The 24,465-nt window shown below is 44.2% G+C and overlaps 1 protein-coding gene across 3 annotated transcripts in view; it reads right to left on the bottom strand.

Annotated features, from left to right (window-relative positions):
* Window positions 1-6,031: 6,031 nt before the first annotated feature.
* PITX2 (paired like homeodomain 2) overlaps window positions 6,032-24,465 on the bottom strand; it is a 22,160-nt gene continuing 3,726 nt past the window's right edge. Inside the window, exons 2-6 of one of the 3 annotated variants that reach the window (XM_074228704.1) lie at window positions 22,870-22,925; window positions 22,250-22,387; window positions 10,520-10,600; window positions 9,315-9,520; window positions 6,032-6,627 (exon numbers count right to left, since the gene is read on the bottom strand). In XM_074228704.1, coding sequence (XP_074084805.1) covers window positions 6,064-6,627; window positions 9,315-9,520; window positions 10,520-10,600; window positions 22,250-22,387; window positions 22,870-22,915 — 1,035 coding nt within the window. In that variant the 5' untranslated portion in view covers window positions 22,916-22,925 and the 3' untranslated portion in view covers window positions 6,032-6,063. The remainder of the gene's footprint in view (window positions 6,628-9,314; window positions 9,521-10,519; window positions 10,601-22,249; window positions 22,388-22,869; window positions 22,926-24,465) is intronic. The other 2 variants (XM_074228705.1, XM_074228706.1) reach the window with 2 other exon arrangements.

Below are 24,465 nucleotides of genomic sequence, written 5' to 3'. Positions count from 1 at the left end.
AAAAGTAGATAAACCAGACTCTGCCTTATCAGATCAAAGCGTCTGCCTTGATTTAACTCTGATGTTGCTCACGTCCCAGCCTCCTCCCTAGTCCTAGTCCCCCAGACTCACAACTCCCGCGCCTTCCCCAAATCAGCAGCTAAAAATACTCAGCGTAGTCTACAGTGAGAGCTACAAAAAGAGTCAGGAGAGTGGAATCTGGCTCTAATGAAGGAATCAGCCTTTCCTTGAAGAAGGTCATTTTGGGGAGAAGGGAATGAGAATAGTGAAATTATGAAAAACCAGTCTCTAATGGACAGGCCCGAGACTTGCAGATTCAAATGCCAGCATTAAGTCTGGTTTGCTGGGACAATAGAAAGAAAACATTAGAGACTCTCTCTCTCTCTCTCTCTCTCTCTCTCTCTCTCTCTCTCTCTCTCTCTGTATATACATATATATATATATGTATATATATATATCTTGTTTCCTTTCTCCTTTGCGCAACTAAGATACAACAATTAATCTGGCGAACTCTGGAAATACTCCCGTTCTGGTTGTGGATAGAGAATGAATAGCGCACTGAGGAGGCACAGACTTTATTTAAGCTGGGCCACATCGCTGGTCAGATCGACTGGTTCCCCCTTTCAGTTTTCTAGAGCTAGGAGGGGAAAAAAAGGATTTTTTTCTAAGGAGTTTTTTGGGGAGGGGAATATCAGCGTGGGGTATAATGGAAAGGATTAGGAAGTGACCTTAGAAAAATCACTTAAACTATGGATCTTGTTTCTCTCGCTGGCAAAAAGTGGGAGGGCAGTTGAATTTTCTCCCTGGACCTCAGTTTCCTTTTCTGTAAAATGATATATTAGGCCAAATAGCTTCTGTTTTCTCTTCTAACACAAATTCTATGAACATCTGTCTAGGAGCTCGCCCATTCTTGCTGCAAATTCTACACATTTACGACCCCCCCCCCCCAATGATCACCCTTAATGTATGCCCATTACAGGTTTAAGAGAGCATATAAAGCCTATTTTGGACACTCTCATAAAAAACTGCCACATCAAATAACCCCTCTTTAACTACAGCTGCCATTTTGTAAAGCCAAATGCCTAAACAAATTATCATGGCAGGAGTCATAGTGTAGAGAAAAACAACAACAAAAACCACAACAAAGCAGGAGTAATAGTCAACTGTCTCCTCCCACAAAAGACTTCCTTTCTTCCTTGCTTTCTGAGATCTTCCAACTCGATCTAAAATAAATATTTAAATAAAACATTTAAAATACTCAGAACAAAGGTGAGTTGAAGTAAGGCATCCTGAACACAATGTCTTCTGAATTCTATCTTTTACTGATAGGAAACCCACAATGAGAGAAGTGTTTAGTTGGGGGAGGACTTTTAAAAGAAATGGGGAGGATAAATAAACCCCTATGATTTTTCAGATACTTTCTTATACAAGTCACCAGGCACATGCCCTGTCCTCCATTCCCACCTCCTTTTAATCTGAAAAAGGTAAATTCATTATGTGCTTACAAACATGTTTTTACTTAAACTGCTCTTTAAAATCCCATCTAGAATTACCGTTTAGTCTGTTTAAGTTAAACTATAATTGCCAGATCTGAGATTGTGGGAAGGGGGGGGGGACGACAGAATTTTTAAAAGATCTCATAAAGAACTGCTATTAGAAATCTTCCCCTTTCCCCCTTTGCATTCTATCCGAACATCAACCTCTTTTCTTACTTACAGTTGTTTAGATTAGATAAAGCTTCCCGGTTTTTATTTTTTTTTAAGAAGTCAGTCACTAGGAGTTCATATTCATAAAGGCCTCTGATGTAATTACAGGCATAATTTTTCTGATTCCCTAAAAAAAAAAAATCCGAATGCTCCAGAAAGGCTGAGCAATCCTACCTGCACTGCAGAGTGAATCCCCCCATCTCCTCTCCCCGAGAGAGAGAGCAAGGGGACCGCGAGTGAGCCGGTGGATTAGGATGTGTATTGGCAGCCAGACACCAGTGTTTATTCACACTCGGGGGGTCCTTTGGGGCCAGCCACTAAGATTGCTCTGTTTTTAATAGACCCACCTCAAAAAAGGGTCAGTCGAACTTCAGGGCGTTAAATTGATGAGGGTTTTGTTAAGAACTGAGACTTAAAACAGTTTCTTTTTTTTTCCCATTGGGTTTTTCTTTTCCCCTACCCTTTTATACTTCTTGAAGGGTTCCCAGGTTTTACTGGGAGGTTGAGCTGGAGGTGGGGTGGTGCGGAAGGCAAGAGAGACTGAATTAGTGGATTAGACTCGTAATCTAAAATCATCTTGGATCCAGAGAATCTTTTAAAAAACGTGACCTAGCAGGCTTGCTAACGTGGGTTTCACGTCTCTCCCCCCACCGTGGAGTGGGTGGTGGGGGAGAAGTTTAATCAACTCACAAGCAATCTGAGATCTGTGCTATCTGGGAAGCTTTACAGGCACAAAAGTGGGTAATATTCCACCTCAGTTTGGTGAGTTCAAGTAAAGTAGATGTAAAGGGTTTTTTTTTTTTTTTGGATTTTGTATTTTAAAGCAAAAGAAGACAAAGACCTGAACCAAAGACATCTCAGGGAAACGTGATCTCTTGGCAGGTGAGAGGGATGGATCATTATTCTCCTATTTTTGAAAAGTTGTAAGGAGAAGGGGATTGCCCAGCCTAGAGACCAAAGGGTGGCGAGGGGTGGAGGAGAGGCCGGGTGAGTGATGGCGCATGGGCTTGCCCTTCCATCTTTGAGCCCAGGTAGAGGAGACTGACTTTCATGCTATAGATCATTTAAGCACTTTAATACACAACTAGCTCAGAAATCATTAAGAGACCTAGAGAGGGAGAGAAAATACCCTCACACTCACCGGTAATAAATGTTGACATGCAGCAAAAATCGATTGAGTGGAACCGAGATGGTGGCAGTGGTGATGGCTGGAAGGAGGACCAGAGGTGTATGGAAGGGGAAGGTGGTGGGGAGAGGGAGAAGCTGGAACCCCATAACACCGGAACCCAACGTTTCTTTCTCTTGTCGGGTCACAGAAGTGGACTTGAAGGCAGGGAAGGAGGAGGGGATAGGGACTTTCTGAGGGCTGCTACAATACATACATACATATATATATATATATATATATATATATATATATATATATATATATATGTATATATACTTGTGTGGGGAAAAGGGGATTCCAAGCCAAAACCCACGATACTTTAGGTGAGAACCTTGCAACTTTCCATTAACTCCCGTTTCCATTGTTACGATCAACTTGCAGATTGGTGACTATTTGTTTGTTAAATAAGCAAGTGAAACGCTAACTCCCATGATGAAGCCACCAAATTCCATTCACCACCTCCTTCCCAAACTCTGCCTAGCTTCCGCTCCCTCACCACCCCTCCCCTCCCCTCCAGTCATCCCTTTCCATCCTCTTAACACACCTCCCCCTTCCAAACTATTCCTGCTATCAAAAAGGTGTAGAGGTCTCCCTGGTCTCTTAACCATTTCTGTTTCTTACCCTTCTTTTCTCCCTCTCTCCCCTCCCCCCCTTGACCATTGATACCAAAGGAGTCTCTTGGGGAGGCCCAGATGGATAGCTTAGCGGCCGCAGATGCCAAAGTCCGCCCGTGTGGACCCTTTTCCTCTCCACTGCTCTCAAGAGAACAACAAGGAAGGAGGTGACCTCTTGTCCAAAGGGCCTCTATCTGCCCCCACCACCGCGTGATCCCGGCAGCAGCTCCGAGAGAGAGAGAGAGAGAGAGAGAGAGAGAGAGAGAGAGAGAGAGACAGAGACAGACAGAGACAGACAGAGAGACCGAGACAGAGAGACAGAGAGAGACCGACACAGAGACATTCAGACAAAGACAAAAAGAGGAGAAAGAGACAAAGAGGGGAGACTGAGACAGAGACGCAAAGTTAATGTGCATCAAGCATTATCTCTAAACAGGGACATTAATCTATGATCTTTTTCTTAAGTGGTAGTGAGGTTCGAAGTAAAACAAAACCTCAGTGTCCGCCATCCAAAGAACCAATAGGTAAGTAGTTTCAGATTATAAACAATCCAAGTACAAAAACAGAAGTTTTCCCAGTTACAGAAAAATAGACGGGCTTATTTCTCTCACTTTTCAGCCTTTAGAGGGGAGAAGGCAACAAGAAAAACCAAAACCAAAACCCAACCAAATTCCTTCCCTTGGCTCCTCCACAATTAAGTCAACCTTCCGTGGACCAGTGACCAGTGAATAGTATTTGTTACGAAATTAGACTTCACATTTTTTTAAGCGCCTGAGTTCCTTCTAAATTCTTTGAAACATCAGGCCGACCTCATTCTTCTGTTCAGATGTCAGAAGATGGGAGGGCCGTAGCTGTAATTCATCTTGATTTGCTTCATTGTCTTGGAACTTAGAAACTATAATCCTGTATAATTTCACGAACAAGCAGGTTTAGAATTAATGGGTCAATATTATTTAAAACAAAACACAGGGAGCATGACCTTTCCCTCGACAACATATTGCTCTACAAGACTCAGGAAACTTCAATCTAACCTCTCAACCTCCTGGCTCTTGGAGAGACTGAAGAGCTGCGGTTATTTGAAATGGTCTTTGTTTCTTTTAATGTCTCCAAAGGATTTGGAAATCGTAACGCAATATTACATGAAGGATCTCTCTACTTAAGCCTAAAACATAAACTTCGGGAACTAAATATTTTGAACAGAAGGTGTTTCCCTGTAAATTTCATGCAATATATCTATATCTATCTATTTATCTATCAAGTCAAGAATTACATAGTATACACACACACTGACTATGGAGTGTTTATGTACATACATCCAGTATTTCTCCAGAGAAATTTTTCCTTCTTATAATTTTTTTCCTTAAGAATTGGATATGATAGTGACATTACCATTGTTTCCTTCCTTCCTTCCTTCCTTCCTTCCTTCCTTCCTTCCTTCCTTCCTTCCTTCCTCCCTTCCTTCCAACACTTTAGCCTCTTTTACTTTCCTTCCTTAATCCAGTATCCATTAGAAATAATGAAATTCTAAGGGTTTAAAACAAAACAGAACGGAGAGGACTCAAGAGAAGACTGGGTTTATTTGGTTTGTTAACTGTGCAACGGATACTGGGACTTCTTTTCCCCTCCCCCATCTCAGGTAAATAACCAAGATTTGTTTGTACCCGGTCAACAAAAGAAAATACTGTGCCCTCTATGGAACCAGGCAAAGGGATGAATTTAAAAGTCATTCTTTGTGAAGCACTTGCCAATGTGCAGATGAAGAGAAAAATAATCCAGACAAATATGTATGCGGTATATTTTACTCCCATGAAATAAAACACATTTTGCATGTTTGCTGAAAAGTAAAACAATAATATAGTACGAAATGGTATACACAGGGCAGGTTTTACATCGCAGTTTTCAGAAACATCATTGCATCCACCAGAGGAACTACTCTAAAACTGATATTCACACAATGGTTTTTTTTATAATAATAATATGTTAGAAACATACAGTGTCGCATTTAGTATATACATTCCCTTGCTCTTAAGCGAAAAATCCTAATCGCTTCTGTATAACATGCTTTATTTTAAAGCCTAACCTTTAAAAACACTGTTGTGATATTACTAACAACTGCTTTTATAAAATTAATTTGACATTTCCATATATATACATCCTTTCAGTCATTTTTAATGTTAACAATGCTAAACTTAAAAAATAACAAGCTTATAGTAACATTAAAATGTCATATCCAGTCAAACATTTGTCCATATATATATATATTTATATATATATGTCCTTGTTACTGTTGGAAATACTTTTAGTGAAAGATGTCAGAAACTGAGGAAATTCCTTTGAAAACAAAAGAGCGCTCTTTATTTCAGTGGTTTCTTTCTCTCTCTTCTCTCTCTCTCTCTCTCTCTCTCTCTCTCTCTCTCTCTCTCTCTCTCTCTCGCCCATTACTTTCTAGAAGAATTCTCAGTCTTTCCAGGAAGGGATTTTCCCATTCGGTATTTAAAAATCGGTCCCCCCCCCCCCCTCCCGCCCGCCCGCCGCCCGCCCGCTTTCTGGATTGGCGCTTTGGTGGCCCCGGGGTTCACACTGGTCTGTCTACCGCGTACTGGCAGGCGCTCAGATTGGACGCCGGGTTCTGCACGCTGGCGTACCCGAAGCTGGAGTGTTGCTTCGCTTTCAGTCTCAGGCTGGCCAGGCTAGAGTTACACGTGTCCCTATAAACGTACGGAGGGGTCGGCGGTGCGTAAGGGCAGGCGGGCGTCGGCACCGCCGAGTTCAGCGAGGGGCTGCTCAGGTTGTTCAAGTTATTCAGGCTGTTGAGGCTGGACCCTGGGACGCCAGTCACCGCCGAGGGCACCATGCTGGACGACATGCTCATGGACGAGATGGAGTTGGGCGGGGAGAACATGCTTTGCGAGGACAGGGGGTTGACGTTCATCGAGTTGAAGAAAGGGAAGCTCTTAGTAGAGAGGGAGGCCGAGGTGAGGCCCTTGGCGGCCCAGTTGTTGTAGGAGTAGCCTGGGTACATGTCGTCGTAGGGTTGCATGAGGCCGTTGAACTGGGGCCCGAAGCCGTTCTTGCACAGCTCGGCCTGCTGGTTCCGCTCTCGCTTTCTCCACTTGGCCCGGCGATTCTTGAACCAAACCTGAAAGGGAATGGGGCGGGAGGGAGGCAGAAGGGAGAAGGGAGACAAGAGCGCAGATTAGTGTGGCTCCTGAGAGCGCAGCCGTTCCAAAGCAGATCCTTCATTCTTTCTCTTCTTCCCCACCGCTTAGCCCTTATCTGCCTTTACTTACCAGGTACTCCCTACCCTTTGCCCCTTCCCGGAGGCCGCCTCGCCCGCCTCTGCAAAGCTCTCTCTCTCTCTCTCTCTCTCTCTCTCTCTCTCTCTCTCTCTCTCTCTCTCTCCTCGCTTTCTTCACTAAGGGTGCACTGGAGTACCACAAATTCTTGCTGGGAGGTCGACCAGTCTAGAGACAATTCTAAGGCTGAATTTCATACAGACTGATGTCTAGCGTCCTAATTCAGTCCCCCTTCTGACTGGAAAAACACTAAACACTTAGAAAATCCTCTCTCTCTCTCTTTCTCTCTCTCTCTCTCTCCTTTTCCCATTCAAGAGTCACGAAAAAAAGAGGAGGGTAGAAAGCTCCAGTAGGGCTTCTTTTCTCCTTCACCCCAACTCTCCACTCACTTCCTGAGCACTCCCTAGCCGGGAGGCAGGAGGGCACCCAGGTTCAGTAGCAGCTTAAGCTGTACAGCTCGCTTAAGCCGACCCGCAAAACAAGCATATAAAAGGCCAAGGCCCGCTGCGGCAACAGCTCGTTAAATTCCAAGATCTCTAAAGGAAGATCTTCCGTAACCCGGAGCGGGTCTCTCCAACATACACTCCCCACCCCCATCCTCCGCCCTTTCCCCCTTTTCAACTCTTTCTCCACCCCTCCCCCTTCGCACAATCCACGCACTCTTAGCTGGGGGGTTCAAACTGCCGCCTGTCCTCAGTTCAGCCGGGCTGGCACTCCCGAAGACAAGGGGCCCTCGCAGACGGCGACCCCCATCCATGGCCCCGACACAACCCCGCTCCCAATCCACATCTGGCTAGCCAGTCCACCAGCCACCCGCCAGCCAGTTTTGTGGATTGAAGGGAGGCCTAGGCCCTGGGAATTCAAGTCTGACACCAGTGATGTTTTACATTACAGATCTCCACTAGGCTAGCCACTTAATCCTCCCCCCCCTTCTTTCTAGCATCCTCGGTTTTCTTTTCATTCCCTTCCTCTTTGCTCCCGACAGCTATAAAAAGCTCTTTCTACTGCTTCTTGGCTCAGCGAAAAGCTGGCTTGGGGAAGCAAGGAGGTATTTGCAGAGGGCGTAGTAGAAGAGTCAGGGGCTCTAGCCTAATGCGGGCACGAGTGTGTACTCACATTCGTAGGGCGCCGAGGTGGGGATAGAGAAAACAAAAGAGGAAAAGGTTTTAGAATTTCACTGAAACCCCAAGGCCGCATGAGCCTTTCCTACTCCAAGCCGCCTAAACTTTGCCCAGGCAGAAGGACATGCTAAGCAGTTGGCCCTTTGCAAACGCGGGCTAATGAAAGACTGACCTTCCTCGAAACAATGGAGCAATAACTAAAGTTCTCGGCTCCGCACGGTTAAACTAAAACAGTTTTCAACCTCATCCAGGTTATTTTACTGAGAAACACACACACATTCACGCATATTTAAGCAGGAACACACGCATAGAGATCGAGTCTTATTTTTCCAGCTGGGGTTTCTGGAGTAGTCGGGTCGCTTCTCCCTCAACCCCCTTTTGTATAACTATTCCATTCTTATTTACTAGCTAATGATTCATCTTTTCTTCCTTTTCCCGGAGCCCGTATTTCTTAAAAATTCTTCAGTTCTCAATGTGTCCGTGTAACGTTTTAAAATTTATCTGGGACACTTTTTAATTTTTTGCTGATCAGTTTAAAAATGAACTTTTCGGATGGGAAATGTCAGTTTCAATGCACTCTTTTTAAGTCCTTAAAAGGCTGGTCCTGCTACATACTTAAGGTAAGTTCTGTTAATTTATGTTAATTATAATTTGGGGAGGGATTTAGGATCAAACTCCAAAGGGCGCCTCCAATTTAAGAAAACTTAAATAAATCAAAGTCTAAAAATTTGGCAAGACGTTTCTTCTCTGACTTAAAAAAAGGGAACGGACAGGAGATTGATTGTGTTTGTAAACTGTGTAAGCAGAAATCACAAAACACAGGGAGTGGAAATCGAGAGGGACTTGAATAACTATGGGGGAAAAAAAGGACTCAAGTGAGAGGAAACTGGAAGAAAAAGGGGAAGTGGTCGAAAGGGAGAGAGAAAAAAGGAGCAAGACTGGAGAGAGAAAAAGGAGAGCGGGAAAGAATAATACTGGGCAGGGCAGCAGCGAAGGTTTCTGAAAGACTACAAGCCCTTGTGTATTTTACAGCTTTTCCTAGTTAAAGCCAGCACAGGTTTGAGCCTGTTCTGAACTCTTTCCCTGGTTGTAAGTGTTTTTATTAGGGTTAGTATTGCATTTCACGGCAGAGAGACACAATGAAGATCGGAAAAGAAAAATGGGGGCGCAGCCCTCCCGTAAGGCAGGGGAAGGGGTCTGGCTGGCTGCGTTTGTTGCACACGCTCCTACACGCAAGACAGGTTGCCTTCCCGCTGAAGAGAAAGGGGGCAAAGGCAAGGCACCAAAGTTCTCCGAGTTTCCCTCCCTACCCTTTTGTATTGTTTTTCCATTGCCATCTCCTAGTAAGCGCCATTCCCCTTCTCTTCACTCCTCTCCCACGCCCTTGTCAGACGAATGGTGGTGCCTACCCGCACTCTGGCTTCCGTGAGGTTGGTCCAGACGGCGATCTCTTCTCGGGTGGACATGTCCGGGTAGCGGTTCCTCTGGAAGGTGGCCTCCAGCTCCTGCAGCTGTTGGCTGGTGAAGTGGGTACGCTGTCTTCGCTGCCGCTTCTTCTTGGATGGGTCCTCAGCCCCGGCGTCCTCATTCTTGCTCTGCTGGCTTTTATCTTTTTCTGGAGAGACAAGGTAGAAAGGAAGCCCATCAGTGCCACCCTTCCTGGCCAAAGGCAACAATAAGAAATCCCTAACCAAGAAATTTCGCTTCTATGGAAGTTGCCCAGGAAGAAGAAGCTGGGCTGTTCTTCTGGGAGACTGTTCTCTGAAAATGACTGTACCTTCTATGAGAGAGAGAGTGTGTTTGTGTGTGTGTGTGTGTGTGTGTGTGTGTGTGTGTGTGTGCGCGCGCGAGTGTGCTTCTCCCTTCCCCTCCCCCCTCCCGTAAGGCGCGCTATTTACATGTTTGTCTTAGTTCATTTTTTAGAGCACGTGCCTGCATATTTATCTGTTTACACACCAAAGTCACACACATACTCGCCTCGAAACAAACACGGGTCATTCAGACCCCTGGACAGGAAAAAAAACAAACCACCAGGTCTCCACAAATTTCACAAGGGTCCTCAAGGGTTTTAGAAATCTGGTCCTTGCCTGCACTGAACTCCCCCGGCCCTGGAGCTAATCCTGTCTCCTGGCCGAGGACTTTGGGGGAGAGGTTGGGAGCTGCCTGCCTGCCCTCCTCCCCACAGCCCCCGGCCTCCTGGACGGCCGAGGTCGGAAGGAGAGGACAGCCAGGAGGCTCCGGGCTCGCAGCGTCACCGCCCTCGGCTAAAGTGCAGGGTGGGATTTTGAACCCCGACAGACAGAAAGGGAAGCAAGGGTTGAGGGGACGGGCGGGTAGCAATTAATAGGTGCCCTAAAGTAGGCGGAGGACACCAGAGTTACTGCCCCATGCCAACCCCGTCAGTGCTCTCCTGGGGGAAGCGAGGAGGAGGAGGAGGAGGAGGAGGAGGAGGAAGGGAAGGATTCCGGTGCAGGTTGGGAGCAGTCCCTGGGGCAGGCTACTGGCACCCCCCCCCCCAATCAGGGGTCCTGATGTGAGGCAGAAGCTACAGGGGGCGACGTAGCATTGGGCCGTGGGGAAGCTGGGCAGAGGCAGGGCTGTCCGGTTCCCTTACCTGCGGCCTCGGGGCTGGAAGTGTCTGAGATGGTGTGTACCTCCAGCCGATGCTTGGAGGAATCCAGCGAGCGTGGCTGCCCTGGAGCCAGAACCGAAGCCATGGCCAGTGGTGGTTGGTGATGATGACAGAAGGAGGAAGAGGAGGAAGAGGAGAAGGAGGAAGACAGCTTAGTCCCTGCGACTCGATGCTCCAAGTGGAACGGGCTTTTCATGCAGTTCATTGACCAAAGGAAGCGCAACGCCAAGCGTCTCGTTGCAAGTCTTCGAAAAGCGCCCTCACACCCCCCACCCCCCACCCCCCGAGGCCAGTGAGCGCCGCAGCCTCGAGCTCCGAGCCGCTCTCTGGGCTCGCTGTCCCGGGCCACCACCGCTGCCGTCGGCCAAGAGCTCCGAAAATCAAAGGGCAGAGGCAGTGGCACGAGCCGGGACCAAAAAACCAGCGGGCAGTTCCCCGGCTACAGAGAGAGGTCTTCTGGACGTCTTAGTGGGAGAACCTGGTCGGACCCAGAAGGCGTCCCAGTCCCCAAGCCAAAAGAGACATGGGGGTGGGGGGTGGGGAGGAGAGGCTGGCTCAGCGCGATCCTTCTGGAGACAGCTCCCAGGTCAGAAAGAAGAAAGAGGAAGGGGAGAAAAGGAGCCCTCGGATGAGTAAGCCTAACAAGAATCACCCGAAAAAGCCCGGCTCCTGGCCGCCCTCTTTGCAAGCAGCACTGACAGAGAAATGTCAAGAGTGACAGGGACAGGTAGATGAAATCATATCCCGAGAGGCGGCGGCAGCAGCAGGGGCGAGAGTCCTCCCCCGAAAACGCACCGCACACGCGCGCGCGCGCACTCACTCACACACTCACACACACAAACACACAAACTCCCAGCCAAGCGCACTTCCACGCGCACAGCCCCATTCAGCCTCCTTTCTCTAGCCCTGCCTCACACCCAGATTCGCTCACAGCTCCCTAGCAAGCAGCGGACCCGAGCAGCGGCTCAGCCCCTTCCCCGCTGGCCTAACATCTTAAAACCAGAGGCGGTCTTCCTTGGGCACAAACGTCATTCTGCCCCTTCCCTCCTCAGCCCTTCTCCACCTCCTCCTCCTCCCCTGGAACCTCCTCCCGGGGCAGGAATGACGTCGCTGCACACCAATCAGGAGGCTCGGGTGTTGAGGAAGGGAGACTAGCTAGACCAGCACCTATCAGGGAAGTCGGGCTGGGCTAAATAATTCACTTTTCAGATCAGGTCGGTTAGAGACCTGTCCCGTGAAAACGGCTCTGTCTTGCTCTATCCCAACGACAGGAGATTTGCCTTTTAGGAAGGGAGGGCATATCGAAAACTCAGAAGGCACCAGGAGCAGGGAGAGGGAAGGTCGAAGGCAGAGGAGACAAGACTGGGTACATTGTATCTTCCTCTTCTGTGCCTCTCCCAAATTAGTGCCAGTCTAGAAAATTGGCTATATTAAAGGGTGCCTCGATGCTTCCCACCAAGGAAAAAAGCAAACAAATCTCACCCCCCGAAATCTTTAAATTTCCTCTTCCAATTTTCTGTCTGTTAGGTAAATGCTACTCGAATCTTTATAGACTTTAATTTTGAGGAAGGAAAAAAAAACCCAAGAAGACTACTGATGACTAGAAGCAAATGGAACCGCTGTCACACAAACAAAAATTATCTTGACTAGAAATGGTTATTATCTGCACTATATTTTTTCCATAAAATATGCCATGAAATCACTTACTCAGAAATTGCTGGATGATACATTCCCCCCCCCCCCCCCCCATCATACAAAAGGATAGAAAGTCCGAACTAGCGCTGGCCGAACGACTGAAGGCTTAGCCTTTCCACTCAACATTGATTCAGATACATATCCTAGATCTTTTAAATTCCTTGTATGTAGTATTAAGCTCGTTCTCACTGAAACCTTGTTTTAAATCTGACTCGCTTGTTTACTTTATTATCAATCAGCTTCAAGCCCACAAAGCCCAAAGAATCAACAATGTTGGGCTAATTACATATAAAATATGCTTTAATGAATCTTCCACAATTAAAACGCTTCCAAATTTCTCATTTCAATGTCAATTAAAAAATTTAATTATATTTCCTGGTTTATTCCCCCGCCCTCCCCGATTTTTCTCGCTTCTTAATCCGGTGAACTGAGATCTTTAAGCCCAAAAGTCCAGGGGAAAAGGGGAGATATCACTAAGGGTGTAAAGTTTGGAGTGAGATCTGAGCTAGGTAATGTAAAACCTTACAGATTTATAAAGCCAAGACACATAACGTTCACAGTCCTGTTCTAAGTCAATAACCTATCCCGTTTATATACACATATATTTTTTTCCCCTAAAGGGAACCCAAGTAATTGTTTAGAAAAAGAATAAATTTGAAAACAACTTTGTCCTTCCGTAGGTCATACAGATAGCCAACTAATCTCTCCTTGGGTTTTTGCATTTGTGATTGTTTTATTGTGGAGTTAGTATTATCGTCACCGAGTGTGTATTTGTTTGACGTTACTGTCAATGATTTGCAGCATCAAGCTGTGTATCTTCAGAAATTTTACCTCTTTGGCCTTGTTCACATGATTTGGAAACTTATTTTAGTTTGAAAAGGGCAGAACTATCAGACTGCAAATATATTGGTAACCTGTGTGTCTTTCCTTTGTACTGCCGAAAGCATGCTCTTTTTTTTACACTCCCCCCCCCCCCCCTTAACAACCCTGGAGGAATTAGTCTAGAAAAGCAAATGCATATTTGTCTTTCTTTCTTCACAATTATATTCAAACTATTAAGAGAATTTCGGCGCTTCAGGAGCTTTCTTTATATTGACACCTCATAAGTTAAAGCATATTTTGTCATTTTAGTTATCTCCTCCACTGGCCATACTCCCTCCCCTCCCCACAGTACACACCTGTTAGGATCCCCTCTTCTCCTCCTTAAGATAGGTCCCCATTAACTGATTCTCATACACGCATCTATATTATATCTTGCAATCTTATCACTAAATTATACATATTACTTCGGCAGCCTGTTGGTAAAGAAGGTTAAATTAATTTACATTCTCCTCATTATCTGGTGCTTAAATGACGTGTTTTATCCCTCAGATTTGGCAAAGAATCTCCTTCTCAGACCCCACAGCGTTTCCATGAAGACAATGCTCTTACATTTGTAGTGGTTTTTAATCTGATAAGACTCTAATTTGCTTAAGTCTTTTAAATAAGGGTTTTAAATGATTCTGGACGTTTTCTTATTGAATTTCCTCTAATTCCCCCAAGATCATAAAGTATATGTGTAAAGTAAATATTTCCTCCCAATGCACCGCCAGCCGATGACCTATAACTAAGTCAATATGAATCCAGCTCCATTCTGCACAATGTATTTACTAATCATATTCCGTCTCTTTAAACCTCTGCATAGCTGCGGTCCCCCAAACCTCACTTCCCCTAAAGCTCTCTTTAAGCAATGGACTCCATCACGGAATGAAAAATATACCACCCCGGTTGCCTCTTTCCCTCTTTTTCAAGATTGAACTCCCCACCCCCACCCCAGTGCCGTCAACTTTGCTTTGGATGGGGGTAAGGAGGAAAGGGGAGCCATAGGAAAACAAAAGAAAACAATGTATTAGATAGGAAAGTTAAGAACCTCAACAGTTTCCTAGGTCACCGAATAGCCTTCAACCTCAGGCAGAGAATTAGTTTACCTATCGACAGTGGGTCTATATATGGACAATAGCTTTTTTTTCTTCAAGACAAATAGCGGCGAAATGTGATTAGTTTCTTCATCTGTTAAATGTCTGTTCTGGGCCAGAGAAGATCGCTAGCTTGTCTTTCAACTCGCAACATTCTACTATAATCTTCTCGGACAGAAGAAGAGGACGGAAAAATGGAAAGGCACGAAAAATTGTAGCTTATTATGAACGTATCTAAGTCAATTCATTTAGAAGGATCCGATTCAATTGAAAGATAAATAACAAACATTTATTAAGCTCATAGCTTTTACCGTGAGTTGTGCTAGACTGCCATTACAAAAACCGAAAAACAATACCTGCCCTCAAGAAGCTTGCAGTGGAAGTCCTTTGATTAAAAACTGGGGAAAAAGGAAATCTTGTCTCTCCACTAAGTTGTACGAAATATTTCTATGGTATTCTACAAATGCAGAAATAGAGAAATAGTTACAAATTATGGGAAGCTGAAAGAAAATTATCTGAATTATCCAGATTACCGAGACTAGATATTTTTGCATTATATTTCTTTTACATTTAATCGCTTCCGTTCCCCCTTTCTGTTTAGACACTACTACCTTGTTGACCATTACTAACGGGTTCGAAAGCACAAACGTGGCTACTGAATTGGAGGAAGAGACTTAGGAAAGCTGATCGGGCCTGGAGATATAAAACCATCCTCATTAAAAAAAATGATAAGCTGAGGCGGGGAAGGGGGAAGAAGTTATTAGTTTCGAATTGCCATCTGTAGGAGACTCTTGGGTCTTCAAATGTAGAATGAAGGGAAGGCCTAGAAACAGGTTTCCGTGTGTGTATTGGGGGTTGGGATAGAGAAGTTTAGGTCTAATAAGACCTTAAAATTGGATGCTGATTTATCTGCTTGTGTCAATTATTTTGATCTTCTGACTAACTGAAATTTGCAATCGGAAAAAATCAGTATCTGACATAACCAGCAGGCAGCGAGTCTTGATCACTGGGGACTGGGGTGGTGGTGGTGATGGTATTGAAAGAGAAAGTGAGCATGAGCGTCAAGTCCCAGAGACGGTTGAAAGTCGTCTCTGATGGGTTTCTCTTAATTCTTCCAAAGAATTACGGTTGGAGAAGTCTGACATGAGGTCAGGCATGTTTTGAACTTGTATTTAACTCATGATGTCTTACTTAATTTCGCACTAGTTAGCATTTGTTGCTCCTACCCTCCTCTTACTTTTACAGCAATGAACTCAGATAGGCAGGGGTACAAAACACAATTTAAAAGTGTCCTAGAGGTGGGGCCTTGCCCTCCCAAACTCCAGAATGGGACCGACAAATTCAGGGCTATCGGAATGAGCCTTCCTCCAGAGTCTAGATGAAGATATATGTTAACTGTTCTGCTTGGAGGACTCTTCCCTGAGACCAGCAAATGGCAAGACTGGGTCTTGAAGAGGAAAGGTCACAGTTCTCTTGGAAGAATAGAGATTTATATTTCAGACATGGAGAATTTCTGGATTTCGGAACCCAGAGCGATGTGATCCAAAGGGAATATCAAGATCATGAAAATCACCAAGAGGTCATATTTAGGGCTTGCTCCATGTCTCTCTGCCTAAGCTTTGACAACTTCATCCCTTTGCCAGGGTGCAAACAAGGTATACGTATAAAGTCTTGAAGAAGGAAATAGTGTGGTGATCAAAGTCAACCTAGCCTCTAGAGACTCATTGAAGTGACTTATCTCTCCTACATGAACAGACCAACAGTACATGCATGTGCTAGGGAGTTTTCATATCTTAAAATACTGAAAATGTAAGAGTACACTTATTACCTACCATGTGTAAAAAAAAAGAAGAAAAAAGTCAAGGGACGTATTGTACAATGTATCTAGGTTAGTTTTTTGTCTAACAGTCAACGGGCTTTTATTCCACTCTTTGGAAAACAGGCTAGGGAAATTACATTTTTTGAGGAATATCCTCCTGCTTCCCATTGAAGCAATCTCCAAAAGAGATAGAAGAGAGGGCAAAATCTAAGGGAATAAGAAAAAAATCTCATTGAATGTGGTTTCTAATGTAAATTCTTCCTGATTCAGGTCAAATTAGGCTTCTTGTTTAGGTGGGGGTTAATGGGGGTTAAATCATCAAAATGGGGAAGGAGAGAGAAAGATGGAGGGAGGACTGGAGGGAGGAAGACAGACAGACAGAGAGAGAGAGATATTGAGAGAGAGAGAGAGAGAGAGAGAGAGAGAGAGAGAGAGAGAGAGAGAGAGAATCTTATGAGAAGAGAAATTTGCACTCAAGGATTGGTAGATAACACATTTATTTACCATGCTTTGATTAAAACTTCTCTTTCTGTATGTTTTCCTCACTCCCTCCACCTCTCCCTCTTTCATCCTTACCCTTATCATTTGTTGGCTCTCCTTTTCTCTTTTTCTCCCTCTTTCCCTGTGCCAGACATGAGGATAGCTAACATTCAGCATTAGTTGTCATGGTGACCATAAATCACATAAATCCAAAAATACCCACCTATAATCTGAGATGAAGCTTTTATTTCCCTAGTGAAATAATATTTTAAAAGCTGTCAGCTGACAAAAAAAGCAACCTCATTGTAGTAACCCAAGTAATATATTACTTCTAAAGGTTTAAATTAAAATGTCAACGTGTTAAAAAAACAACATACTGGTAGAATCTCTGGTACTCTAGGGTTTAGATTCTCACAATAAAGTTACTCCATTACTGCCGATCTCTCTTTAACACACACACTTACACACACACACACACACACACACACACACACACACACACACACACACAGCCCAAATCTGTATTTTTATCTTCCTCCCCCAACAAAGGGTTTAGAATATAGTGTTTATGAGTGTACTAGGTTGGCAAAGAAAATCACCTTTCTTGTAAATTACACCCCCACCCTCTAGGTTATTTGGCAGATAGTTTTATAAGGAAATGGTGTTGGTTTAGTTGGGTTGTTTGGCCTTGGTAACCTCCTTCTTAGGCTAAGGAACCTCAAGTTGATGCTTTATAGCAAATGTGTTGATTATATATCCCCACACTTGAAAGATTAGTAATTTCCTTGGTGTGGGTTCTCCTTCTCAAAAAGCAGATCACAATCCTTCTAAAATTTTCAGGAATTGTTTTGGGCAAAAAAAAAAATAAAAAGAAATAATCACCTAGTGGCCAATGTTTAGGTTTTGAGGAACTCCTTTGAATATAGCCAGTTTAATGCTCAAACAACAAATGTACAGTAGGCCACCCTGTTCTTGACCCAAAGCCCTTTGAACTTGGTAGGACTTCTGCCAAAGCTTTTTGATTTGCTAGCAGTGTCTTTGAGAACCCAGGGTCACCATGCAACATAATTCAGGTGTCAGAGAAGACCTATAGTTAAAGATATGTCACCAAACTGCTACCAGAGAAAAGAGGGAAAATGAAAAATGAGAGGAGAGAGAGAGAGAGAGAGAGAGAGAGAGAGAGAGAGAGAGAGAGAGAGAGAGAGAGAGAGAGCTTTTACAACTGACCTATTTGTCCAGGTACAGCTGTAGAAGTGTAGGTATGTAGTTTCCCATTTTTGACTTTATCTATTATAATATCATCGTTTCCAGGAGCAATACTTTCCTAAATGGATAAATTGGTGCTTATGTGAAACTAGTCCTGTTGTCTTTTACCTTTGGCTTGTTTTCTTTCGCCTATCTTGGATTACTGGGTATTCTCCTAGATGAAGAGCCATTAATTACCCATTCAGTCAATATTAGGAAGACGACAAAGCTTTTTACATAGGATTAAGAAGACATCAGATTGTTCCATTAGTATATTCCTGCTCACGAATAAGCTTTCGTTATACATTTAGTTTTCCCTGGAGTCAGTCTGACAACTCCTGCATATATTAACAGTAGACTATGCAAAATAATCACCCAACAATAAGAAACTTTTAATTTGCATTCTTTTTTCCCCCTTGTTGGAAAAACATTTGGACTGGTGGGCTCTTAATCATTTAGTTAGCAAGAACCTACAATCGCATCGTTCAGTAAAAAAAAAAAAAAAAAAGCTTTGTATTGCAAAGAATTCCAGTAAGAGAAAGATTTTTTTGAAAGGAAAAAAAAAGCTTCTACAAGCACATGAATTGGCTGGTCTGGTCACAGGTACTCCCTTTTCTTACACCTTTTTTTCTCTCCTCTCTCCTGAAATACCTTTAACTTTAGATACTCTTCTCTTATTAGAGAGAAAAATCTCTCCATTCTAATAGGTCCTCTTCGGCCATTCAGGTTTTCCAGGTCCCTACAGTTGCAAGACTCAGGGCAGTTTTTTTTCACGTTTAGTTAAGAAGGACATTTAAGTTCAGATTCCACTTCATTTTTAGCATTGATTTTTTTTCTTAAAAGTTAGAGGAAACAAAAACTACAGAGAATGACTAAATAATCATCAATTTCAGTGTTAGAGATTAAAATAATTTCCTATTTTTGAGACTAAGGAATATTAAGAAAACTTTGGTGGCTCATAGGCTTGGACTTAAAAATGAAAGTGTATCAATTTCTTTTTGGAAAATTTTCATCACATTCTGTTTAAGTTTTATAGAGATTGATGAAATTATATAGGAGGTTTCTCTGGTAATGAACTCAGTGATCCCTCAAAGTGCAACAAGGAAAGGACATGAGAAAAGATGCTGAGTTGAAAGTTCAGAATACATTATTGACTAGATTTTATTTTACAGTGAGCTACAGTGAGTTATACTATCACTTTTTGGGTTACCAGTGAACAGATAAATTTTTTTTCTTTTGTTTTGTTTTAAGGTGAATCCTGACAGTGGCATTCCTGCTGATCAGATCAACCATATGACTTTTCTGGATAAATAGCTTCTCCCAGGTTCGATCTAGACCCCAAAAGCAAGAGAAGACAATTGGCAATGTAGTTTAAAGGCAGGATGACTGAACAGTTCTTTGGCTGCTTTAGAAATTCCTGGAGCCATTCAAAATTGTTAGAAAATTTGAATCTATCTGAAGTCGATACTAGTGATACTTTTTCTGGTGATGATGAATGAGGGTTGGAATTTTGCATTGGAAATATTTTAAAGTCATAGAGCTTTAAAAATGGAAGGAATATCAGAGATGATTAAGTTCACCTGCTCATTTTAAAAATGAGGAAACAGAAGTGATGTGACTTAACCAATGTCATCCAAGTGAAAAAAAAAAGCTAGAACTTAGAATTCAGTGCTCCTGATCTAAATTTCTAATACTCTCATTAGAATCTTCCATTCTTATTTTTTGTGAATGCTCCTTTTGAATCCTACTCCCCCCTTCTGCCTTTCAAAAAGCCATTCCAGCTTCCAAAATTTTACAACTGCACTCATGTAACTTCGTGTTTTCTGTAGAATTTTTGGACAGATGGTTATAGACCTGGAAAGCAGATCCATTTGTACCTTCACCACTCATTGTCTTAATATTTTACTGAGACTGAAAATTATAATAGGGGGAGAGAGAGAGAGAGAGAGAGAGAGAGAGAGAGAGAGAGAGAGAGAGAGAGAGAGAGATCCTTTTAATTCTGACCTGTCTTGCATAGGTAATTTACTCTGTGTAGAGTAGTCAGGATGCTTGAGAGTATGCTGACTTTGAATTTTTGCTACTTAGTTGCCTTAGGACATTTTCCCCAAACCCTAACAGATGAACAAATTTGGTTAAAAGTGAAATATTTTATTTCATCCTATTCTGGAGCAAATGAGCTAAAACAAACTGATGAATTCTGTTCTTTTTCTTTCAAAAATAAAAAAAAATTATAAGATGTGAAGACACTTCCAAAGTTAGTTTTCTCAATGAAGGGGGTTTGTGGAAAGATTTATGACATACAGTCAGTGGAACAATCAATAAATATGAAGCACCTACTATGTACCAGGAACTATGTTAGCTGCTGAAGATACAAGGAAACAATCCTCCAGAAACCAATTTAAAAGAAACAAAATACCAACCTAAAGTTTTCATGTGCTTACAAAAATATGCTTCTTTTTAAATTAATGACATTAGATATGTTTGGTTAACAACATCCCTCCTCTGTCCAAAGTGAGATCCAAAGGAAAAGCACATTTATTATAATATCCTACCTTCTAAATTAATGGCTACCCTTTACTCCGTTTGTTTCTTTACAAGGAAAGTAAACGTCAGCATGTCAGGTATTATGTATGGGTATTAATTTTATGTATCCCTACCAGAATACTGTAGCTTTGGAAGAGTTCACAAAATTTCTCCTGGAGAGGGGGTGGGTCTCACTTAGCAGGGTTCCTATTTTTTTCTCTAGGCTGTGATGAGGACCACCTGTTCTAAGAAACCATTTGACTAAAGAGGGAAGATGATGATGATGGAAGTTTGTTGTCCTCTAATCCAAAAGAGAGGGGGGCAAATGTAAATTCAGTAATCCCTTCCCCAGTATTCCAATGGTTGATTTTTGGGAGACGGTCCCCTCTCAAGCCTGCTACTCATAGCGCAATTTGAGCTGTGACAGGAACTGGGGCAGTTCACCCCAGAAAAGCACACACACTTTCACGGAGAGTGATCTCTGCTCTTGATTTTTAACCATATCCCAAACACACTTTGGTCTAATAATTTATTTTTATGACCGATTATCAAACAGAAGAAGAATTTAACACAATCTTAATGATAGAAATCACTCAGCGTTATCTCTGTATTGCCTCTATTTAACCCAATGGGGTTAATCCTATACGCTTTACAAGTCAGTGTTTAACTGGCCGGGTGGAGATACCTGCTACATTGTTTCAGTTTAAAGTCCCTTCTTCATTCCATGAAGAGCCCCCTTATATATTAGTAGTAATTTAAAATTAAGCTTTCCTTGGATTAAGGGGAATGCTGGAAAATGTGACGTTTGCTTTTTTCTTTTTGGAAGAATACTGTTTATTTTCACTTTTAATTATCCATCTCTAAATTATTCGTAGATTCCAACTTTAATCCGAAAACAGGGAATTGGAGGACCGATGCGGCGCAGTTTCTATCTCCTCATACTATCAAAGGAACACAGCTTCCTATCGTCTTAAACATAGGGTGGCGCCTGGAAAATCCAGAGAATAGAACACAACTACCTAAATTTGGATTTTTAACCTTTACGGAGGAGAGGATTTTCCCTCCCTCGGGACAAATTTCAATTTAGAAAATGCTTGTTTGATGGGTGGAGACGTTTTATTTTTCCTTTTGCACACAAGCTGACAGGTCTTCAAATGAAATACACCTTCGACCCCCCACAATACAGGCAGAGAAAAGATTCCACCCAGTCTCTATGAAAAATGTCCCAACCACTTGGAGGATTGGCCAAGTCACCCACATAGCTTATTTGGTTCCCAGGTTGGGATCCCACACTGAGAACTGGTACCAGCATTGACCACTTTTCTAAACAGAGAACACGCAACATCCACACTGCTATCATTCCAAGGACCGGTAAAGAAGTGACGCATTTTAAACAGGCAGATCAGGGCATTCGACCACAACAAAAATCAGTACTATTAGTCCAAAGTTCACAACTGACTCGGCCTTCTAGGCTTTAAAAGCCCTGCCTGTGCAGACTCTTGTGGATGGACTGATGTAGTGAAGTCTAGCGAGCGGCAGAGGTCGCTATTGGATTACTTTTTACCCTTTGCTCTTCTAAGTAGTCAAGAAAGGTGGGGTGATCGAGAGAAAAGAGGGGGAAGGGGGAAGGAAAGAGAGGAAGGAGAGAGAGAGAAAAGGACGAGAGAGAGAGAAAAAGAGAGAGAGAGAGAGAGAGAGAGAGAGAGAGAGAGAGAGAGAGAGAGTGAATTTGGGGGAAGAATCCTCCCCCCCACCCCCACCGCGCGCAATCCTTATGTTGGCTAATCTATAAAGTTTAACAAAGAAAGCGAAGCATTTTTGCGCTACTATTCGACCTTGGCACGTTCTGGGGCAGGGGAATGGGGGGGAGGGAGCAATGCAGCATCCTCGCCTAAGTCTCTTGGCCCTGGAGGTGGACGTCCTCGGGGATGGGCCGATGGGGAGCGCGCTCAGGAGGCCTGGCCAGCCCTGGCTTTGCCTGCTCCCAGGGCTTACCGTTGGCACTGGGATGCTGCCTGGCGAAGAGCTTGCTAGTTGCCACCTCTTTCCGACTCTCGGGGGAATCACTGAACTCGACCTTTTTGATTTCTGAGTCTTTGGAGAAAAGGCATTCAACGGCGGACGGCTGCACGCCTGGGGCATCACCACACATACGAGCGGGGGGCACACACACACCGGGATGCGACAGAGAGAGGGCAAGCGGCAGGGAAGGAAAGAAACAAGGTGAAATGAGGACAGAGGACAGAGAAAGGGACAGAAAGCAGAGATCTGGTTAGAGGAAGCAGCCGGCGACAACTATCACCTTGTGGTCTGCAGGGTGAGGGAGGAAACTAAGACCCTCGAGCTTTGGTGGCGCAATTCCTAGCTCCTTATCCAAGACCTTTCTAGGCCCACTCAGCCCACTCCGAGGACCATGGTATTCTGAAACGACGAGGTTTCTCCTAGTCTCCCTTCCCCAGCCAAACCCCGAATCGTTGCAGGGGGAGATCACCAAATTGGTCATTGTCCTTTGCTCCTCCCTAGAAAATGAAACTCGAAGGGGTCCTTCTTTAACCGCTTCTTAACCCCTCTGCCCACTGTCCCCCGCATTTCAGATCGAGTGACCCCCCTCTTACCTAATTGCACACAAGCCGAAACAAGTTTACGGCAGTTGGTCTCCATCACCCGTTATCTGAAAACAAGAATAGAAGGAAATGGGATGAGTTGGTCCGCGCCCCAGGTCTACCAATGAAGAACAACCGTCTAGGGAGATTCGGGGCCTAGCTAACTCTGGGAGAGAGGCGTCGAGCACACGGCTCTCTTTCCCCAGTCGCGTTAAGCTATTTGGAATTTAAGGTCCCAGAACTTCTTGGGGACTTCAGCACGGCGCAGGCACAGCCGGCCTCCCTCCTAATAGCAACACCCACCAACGCGGCGTGCCGAATGAGAGCCCAAGGAACTCAGGGGCACTGCCAGGGCTGCCTACCGTCTGCAATGATCACTTATTTGCCGAAAGAAGTTAACCATATAGCCCGAAAAAGACAACTCCCGAGAGTGGAAAGGTGCTTTGGAGGATTAGCCTGCCCTGGAAAGGGACATCTATTTACAAGGCTACAAAACGTGGAGGGGCCCCGAGTGTTAGTTCCCCCCGAACTGTCTCCCCATCCCCCCCCCCCCCCCCTTCCTTGCATTTCTTCCTACACATAAAGGAATCCTCGTAGTACCACCGACGGCTTTGGATGCTCAAGTAACTTGTGGGCTCTGGCTTCTTAATCCATCGGAATTAACTTTTCCATATTTAGCCATGCCTTACTCAGAAGATATTCAGCCGGTCATTCATTTACCTTATAGCATAATTTAAGAGCTTAGAGAGAAGGGAGAAGGCGGTGCGAGAAGGGAGTGGAGTGAAAAAGAGCGGCGCTTGGAGCTGGAGTGAATTTCTTGGGCGTGTTTATTGCTTTCGAAGTACTTGAAAAGAACCTCGTTAGAGATCTTCCTTCTGCTCTCTCTCCCCCCCCCCCCCATCCGGAAATTCAGGTCATCCCGAAATCTTCAGTCGCCCTGTAGAGCCAACAGAAAATTGACCGCGGCCCTTGCCGGGCCTTTCACCACACAGCAAACGGGAAAAGTGGAAAGGCGACGAGCTACAGAGCTCAGGTACTGGTGGGGGAGAGATTTTTTTGTTTTTGTCTAAAAGGGAAAGCAAGAAGAAAAGGAGAGAGAGAGAGAGAGAGAGAGAGAGAGAGAGAGAGAGAGAGAGAGAGAGAGAGAGAGAGAGAGAGCCGGTATTTTATTTTATTTTTATTTCTCCACTTCAGCTCTGTAGTGGGGAGACAAGCCGAGTGTTCGAGGGCAGACTGAGGTATAAAGGGGTAACTCAGAACCGGGGAACAAGGCAACTCATGAGCTACAGTACTCTGGCCTCTGTTTATTAATGCAGAAGTCCTGGTCCTCCTCGTCCTCCTCGTCCTTCTCCTTTCCCACTGTTTCTCTTATTCATCCTGCCTCCTTCCTAAAAATCTAGTGTTCAGCCAGCAGTGGGGGTTCTGTGGTAATTTCACTGCCCAGAGGAACCTCTCTCTCTCTCTCTCTCTCTCTCTCTCTCTGTATGTTGGGGGTGGGGATGGGTTAAGCAGGTCACCAGCCTAATGGGAAAGTTGGTTACTCCCCTGGTAGGCAAAGGTTAGGGAGGGAGGCGGGAAGCCAGGCAGGCTTGCAGGCAGGGGGACTGT

Source organism: Macrotis lagotis, chromosome 3 (genome assembly GCF_037893015.1).
Source record: "Macrotis lagotis isolate mMagLag1 chromosome 3, bilby.v1.9.chrom.fasta, whole genome shotgun sequence".
In the NCBI taxonomy this organism is placed as follows: domain Eukaryota; kingdom Metazoa; phylum Chordata; class Mammalia; order Peramelemorphia; family Peramelidae; genus Macrotis; species Macrotis lagotis.
This window is presented reverse-complemented; position numbering and strand designations above follow the sequence as displayed.